The following is a 6157-nucleotide window of genomic DNA, read 5'->3' on the forward strand; positions in this document are numbered from 1 at the left end:
ATGGACTGTTAGTCATGACCCTCTAAACACTGGATTGCTGCTCCAGCTCTACCTAGAAATCAGCATTTTTGTCCCCAAACTCTGTTTTCATCAGGATCTGGCAAGTTCAATCCAAAAAGGTAACACAAGCTGGAAGAAATGCAACAGAATTCCTTCCATACCAAAGGTGGGAGCAAGGCTTTCCTAGAATACATCTTGGAAAAAAAAGCACCTCCACAAACACTGTCTTTTGTGATTTTATTAAGAGATGTTTTCCCAACAGTCAAGCTTCTGGTTGCAGATGTTACAAACCCTACAACAAAAAAACAAAATACTGAGTGAGACTGTGGCAAACCATTTCCCATAACCATTCTCCTATCCAAAATGGTGAAGAAATAGGCTACAAGAGTTCAAATTAAACAGCATCTCTCACTTCTTGCATTTTAACCAACGATCCCCCTTTTCCTCACAGGAGCAGATCTTGCTAGTCAGATTCTCTTGTTTCACTGTGGCCCTGCAAACTCCCTGAACTCTCCCCTGTTCACACAAGGCCAGCTTCAGTGAGAGAACAGCGCAGTCTGGCTTTCACTAGCTAAGGAAGTCTTCTGAAGAGGCCTTAGGCCCTTGTGCCTCATGCTGCTCTCATCAGAGAAAATAAGCACAACTTTTAAAAGCACCGAGTTGCCCATTTTCACTTGGGACAACCCAGAGCAGGTCTCAGGTAATTTCAAGCTATCAGCTTCTGTCTTAGAAGCTACTCATTCAGGGAGACAGGATTTCAAATCTTGATTATTTACTTAAGAAACTAGCCTACACATTGTGCTCAACACTATTGGCTTCTAAGTCTATCATAAACTGGAGCCCAGTACATTTACTGCATGAGGAATATATACCTTATGCTGTCAACTGCACACTGGTAGGAGGTGGTACAACATGAAAACACCCAAGGCACTGAACCCTTCTCAGACAAATGCCTCTAAGTCACTCAAATTGTGATCCAAGGGCCCCAAATCCATGCTGTAGAACACAACATGAAGCAGGGCACTTGGAACAAGGATATTCCCTTTCAGACTCGTCATCTCATCTTCACTGAAGGGTGTGCTCTAGCTGGTTTGCAACATGCCTCTTCATGCAGGGCAATACGCTAAAACCAGCCTAGCTGATCACTGCAACTGGTACAATGCAGCAGCTTTTTTTCTCCAGCTACCATACAGTTTTTTTGGTGACACAACACCTTTTCCGCATGGATCCTCCCACCGCTTGCAGGCACTTACCACCCCTCAGGCAGTGGGAACTGGCTGAGGCATGGGTGGTTGTTCTGGTTTGCCACCTTTCTGCTCTGAAATGGGGGTGGTGGGCAAGATCTCTTCTTTGGGTTCCACAATGCTGACATGGTCTGGCAGAGGCTTTTTGGGGCCAATCTTTCCACTTGGGTCCCAGGGCAACATAATCTTTACTTTTATTCCCAGTACTCCTGCAAAGAATGACAGGACAACATAGACATGTTCATTTGACACAAAATATCAAGCACATCTTCAACAGTAACAAGCCCCAAGGTTACAAAACATGCTATCTGCACGAAAACCATCTCCCAACAACATTGAAGACTCAAGCTGGTTAACACAAACGTACTACAGCCTAAAAATCTAGTTATTGTTAATTTACATCAGCATGTTCATCCAATTCACTGCCTTTGCTAACTGCAGCCTGGGACTATGATGAATATGTCACTTCACTATGAAGTCATGCTAACCCTGGTTTTAAACCCTGTCCTTTCTGGCATAACTCAACTCATCTTCCTAAGAAACTGCACTTGTGTTTTGCATCCCTTCTCAGACAAATGCCTCTAAATCATCCAATGAGTAGGACATCCTGCCCAAGGCAGCCTTAGCACAGCACCACAGAACATGGCACTGAACAGGCTGCAATGACACAAGGACATCCCTTCTGACTCGTCATCGTATCATCACCGAAGGGAAGGTGGAAGATAGCTTTGTCTATGGTAGTATCCCTGTATCAGGTGTTCTGCAATTAAGTAACCCAAAGCCAATTAAGATGCAGAAGTCACCTGTGTTTTACCATGGGGAAGGACAAGTGTAAGCAGGCATGGCTGGTTTAGCTAGGAAGACTTGACAGAGCACAGCTATGGGGGAAAATTGTCTGACACTTGATTTTTCCTGGGTCTTGTAGTACCTGTGTTCTACCTGCCTACTCCCTGGCAGCCAATAAAGTCAGAATCCAAACTGTCAACAACTCTTGAATCTAGTCAATATGCACTTGATTTGTAAGTTGTCTTGCTACCAGCCCCAGAGGCGACAGGACACAAGTAAGTATGTGGAAAAGCAAATGACGTGGGATGACTACATAAAATTCTGCTAAAGGCCCCTTCTTCATTTCCCATTCCCATATACACAAATGCAAACACAGTTCTACTTCAAATGTACTGTGCAAACTCCACGGTGAAAGATTAGTTGCAAAAGCCCAAGAAAACAACTGATTTTCAGAGTCAGAACAATAGCGGTAGCACAACTGAACCACTGTGCAAGATCAGCAGTGCATCAAAATCATGTGAGTTACCACCCCACAGGTGGCACGGGATGCCAGAAGTTGAGATCTTCCGGCTCTGAAGCACTGAGAGGAGGAGCCAAGAGAACTGCAAGGGATCTGCATCCCAGCCACTCACCCTGCCGGAGAAGGACGTGACGCACAGCTGTGTCGACGTAGTAGTTCACTGGGTCTCCACTGTGGATCATCAAGCCATCCACAAACTTCATGGACTTGGCACGCTGACCTCTGAGTTTGCCGGACACAACCACCTCACAACCCTTGGCACCACTCTCCATGATGAAGCGGAGGACACCATAGCAGGCTCTGCAGGGAGAGAGCACCAACAGCCACAGCATTACCCCCACTGCCAAATCCAAATGGCTCCATGGAACATTTTACCCCAATTTCAAGCACAGGCAATCACACTTAACTTTTGTCTGTAAAAAGCCTTCCTAACGCACACCCGTGCAACCAAAGCTCTGTCAATGCTATGCAAAGCAGCAAAAATTTTCACACCATTTTAGCAGTGCCAAACCCAGCCTAACAAAACTCTTGCGACTTGCGGTCCTTGTAAGATTTAGAAACAGTGACAAGCGCACATTCTTTGTAACACAAAGGGAGCTCCACAGCTGACGGCAGCCAACATACCCACATCAGGAGCACAGCTCCTCATCCCTCCTCAGACAAATGCCTCTAAATCATTCAATGATGACAGGATGCTCCCACTGAAGAACCACATGCAGCATCACAGAACGTGACACTGCAGAGGTACCGCAACAAGAGCCACCCACTTCTGACTCGTCATCTGATCATCACCGAAGGGATCTGAGAAGCAAGGCCACTGTCACCTGAGCAACAATTCAGCCAGAAGGCTTGAAATAGTGTTTCACTCCTCCACCCATTTATTCATAAAGAAATAAATGCAAGCTTTACGCACACCAGTCAGACAACTTGTAATCTGATCTACTTCTTACGACTTCAACTTTTATGTCTGAACTACATTATCTAGTAACTACTACCAAAATTGTGTACTAAACACAAAAGTTAAACAAAAAGTTTCTATACAGTAGGATTATCAAAAATATGCACTACCCTCTCCAAGTGCAGCACTATTAGGTTAAATTTTCAAACTAAAGACAGCAAAGAGTTTTTCTGAAATGGTATTTGAATCCCAGACTTCCTCACTGTGCCATCACATTCAACTTGCTCTACTCACCGACGCACTGCTAAACCTCCCAGAAGCTTGTACCGCAGGGACTCTGCCTGAGCGATGGCGCACAGACCTCTCGTGGCGACCTTCTCGGCATAGAGCTACAAAGGAAAAGAAGTGAACTCAGAAACCGGGCTGTATTTCAAGATACTTTAACAGAGCACAGGAGCTTCATACTACTCTATGTCCCATCCTCTGCACGCAGTTCTGTTAGTCCTTCCATATACACATGCAGAAGCTTTATCCTCAGACACTACACTCCTTTAACTCCTTTGGCACCTGTCTCCTACGCCTGGCAGAGCTGAGGCAGACCATTAACACTCCACTGGAAGTCATGAGACTATTACAACATCTCTGGTGCAGTCTCAAAGAGTTGCTTCTTCAAACAGCCCCAAAACATTAGGCATCACTGGGGAGAGAGAGAGGTATCCAGACAATCACAACAACTTCACTTGAGACACAGTTTTTACAAACCATCAGTTACACATGTCTGCTTACTTCTTAAAATCAAACCTAAGAAAAGGTTTGATTTTTGAAAGCTAGGAGAGTGAGGTGTATTTAACCTAACATCTCCAGGAGACCAAAGTCTGATACTTCAGAAGCAGCATTCAAAATCATGCACACGATATTCCTAGAGCTGACAACTCATGATGCGCTCTGAAGGCTTGTGCCATTGAGTACGTTTAAGCATTTGCTGGAGATAATCATCAATCTTCACTGTATAATGTGATCCAGCAACACTGGCTGAGCAGGAATAAATGTGAGCACCAACCCAGACCACGTATTTTCCCCCCTCACCTAATTTGTCTCAGAGGAAACTACTAGTAAGGGCACCAGATTTCAAACATTAAGGCGGCAGAAAATTACTGTTATGTCACTTTACTGTCTAATTCATTACAGTATCACACTCAAAAGTCTCAAAGATTCTTCCACACCAGAACAGTTTCTTCATAAGGACAGATGCACTATGGATTTAATAAGGGTAATGTACAAAATACCAAACACTCTGCTGTTAGACTGCTTCCCACCTCAATATTGGTACAGCAACATTATCTATAAAGTATTTACAGATAAGTTGAAAAAGCTTTATCTGCATCCTCCCCGTTGGGAAATCAGAGAAAACCAGCCAAAGTGACAGCACTCAAAATACCACAAACAGAAAAGCATTTTGTATTTCAGTGCAAGAGTGTTTTGTATTTCAGTGCAAGAACAGGTAAAACATGCCCCAAGTTATCTTCAAGTCAAACCACTTTTCAGCTGACACCATCCAGTCAGTGCACAAATCTAACTGCACAACCCACTTACTACTGTTTTAACCTAGACAGTTTTACCTCAACACTTCCCTCGGGGAAGCCAAACCTCTTCTGCACGACAGCCGTCAGCTCCCGGATGCGGCGCCCCTTCTCACCCAGGACATTCTGAGTTCTGGAAAAAAAAAAGTACAGTACAGCTGAGAAAGTGTCTCCACGTCTGAGCCTATAACCACCCCAAGGAGCTTCCAGGCTGAGTACCTAACTTAGTTCAGGGGTTCTAACATTGCTGTATCACTAAAGGTCACTCCAGGATCTCTTTCTCAAGTAGCTTCCCCTAATATTTACCACTTGAAGCTTCAGCCTGCAGCAGCACCCCTTATAGCCCTGCACAGCACCTGTGAGTCAACAGCAGCATCTCAGTTACCTGGTGGCAAGTATGATAATCTCAGTCCTGGTTGGAGTGACCCGGACTTCTACTCCGGAGTACCCATCTTCAGCCAGTTCACGAGTCAGAAACTCATTCAGCTCAGCTTTGAAGATACCGTCGGCGACAAACTAAAAAACAAACGGACCAAGTCAATCTCTGTTCAAGTACTCAGCCTGAACACAAGACTTCACATTCTGAGTTTGGGGGCAATTCATCCCTGGGACTGTCCTGCAGACTGGTAGTCTCTTCCTTCCAGAGAAGATGCAGCAGTGTGGAGAAATAAAAGCATCTCCCTTTAATTTCCCAGAGACAATTCACTTCTAGCAGGAGCCTACACCACAGCATGATCCACACCTCGCTACAGCCACATTTCATGCTGAAGGCTGAAATCATAGCTCGCTTCTATGTCTTGCGGTGGTACTTTGATTCGGTATGAACTTGCAGAAAACAATTAGAGAGGACACATCCCTCTACCAGCCCCACAGGGGCCTGCTGCTAGGGTTCCCCCTTCCACCCGGACAGGGCACAGGTCCTAAGCTTCCCTCCCTCTCCAAGACAGGCTGAGCCCTGACCTACAGAAACAGCGAGTCACTAAACCCAAACTCTCTCGGCTAAAAAACAAACAAAACCAACCCAAGTTCATCAGTTTCCAGCACTGCTCCACACCCCTCAGGACAACCCCGGCCTGCCTCCCCTGTGCAAGCCCCACGCAGGGCTGCGGGGGGAATTCACGGCTCCCCT

General features: G+C 45.5%; 1 protein-coding gene across 2 annotated transcripts; it reads right to left on the reverse strand.

Annotated features, from left to right (window-relative positions):
• Positions 1 to 220: 220 nt before the first annotated feature.
• RPS3 (ribosomal protein S3) lies at positions 221 to 5540 on the reverse strand. Of its 2 annotated transcripts, XM_010296714.1 has the most exons (7): positions 5414 to 5540; positions 5068 to 5161; positions 3743 to 3837; positions 2663 to 2850; positions 1250 to 1453; positions 798 to 801; positions 226 to 282 (listed from the first exon to the last, which is right to left on the reverse strand). In XM_010296714.1, the coding sequence occupies exons 4-5, from the start codon at positions 2820 to 2822 to the stop codon at positions 1260 to 1262; spliced, it is 354 nt and encodes a 117-aa protein (XP_010295016.1). In that variant the 5' UTR covers positions 2823 to 2850; positions 3743 to 3837; positions 5068 to 5161; positions 5414 to 5540; the 3' UTR covers positions 226 to 282; positions 798 to 801; positions 1250 to 1259. The 2 variants fall into 2 exon arrangements, with proteins under 2 accessions (XP_010295008.1, XP_010295016.1); XM_010296706.1 differs by lacking the exon at positions 798 to 801 and having other exon boundaries at positions 221 to 292; positions 1257 to 1453.
• Between the last annotated feature and the right edge of the window lie 617 nt (positions 5541 to 6157).

The sequence above is a fragment of the Phaethon lepturus genome, unplaced genomic scaffold (genome assembly GCF_000687285.1).
Source record: "Phaethon lepturus isolate BGI_N335 unplaced genomic scaffold, ASM68728v1 scaffold31860, whole genome shotgun sequence".
Classification (NCBI taxonomy): domain Eukaryota; kingdom Metazoa; phylum Chordata; class Aves; order Phaethontiformes; family Phaethontidae; genus Phaethon; species Phaethon lepturus.

Bases quoted from the DNA above. Each gene is read 5' to 3' on its own strand.
- RPS3 (XM_010296706.1), bottom strand. From the start codon at position 2,822: ATGGAGAGTGGTGCCAAGGGTTGTGAGGTGGTTGTGTCCGGCAAACTC. The intron at 1,454-2,662 runs GTGAGTGGCTGG...CATTCTTTGCAG, and splicing joins TCACGTCCTTCTCCGGCAGG to GAGTACTGGGAATAAAAGTA.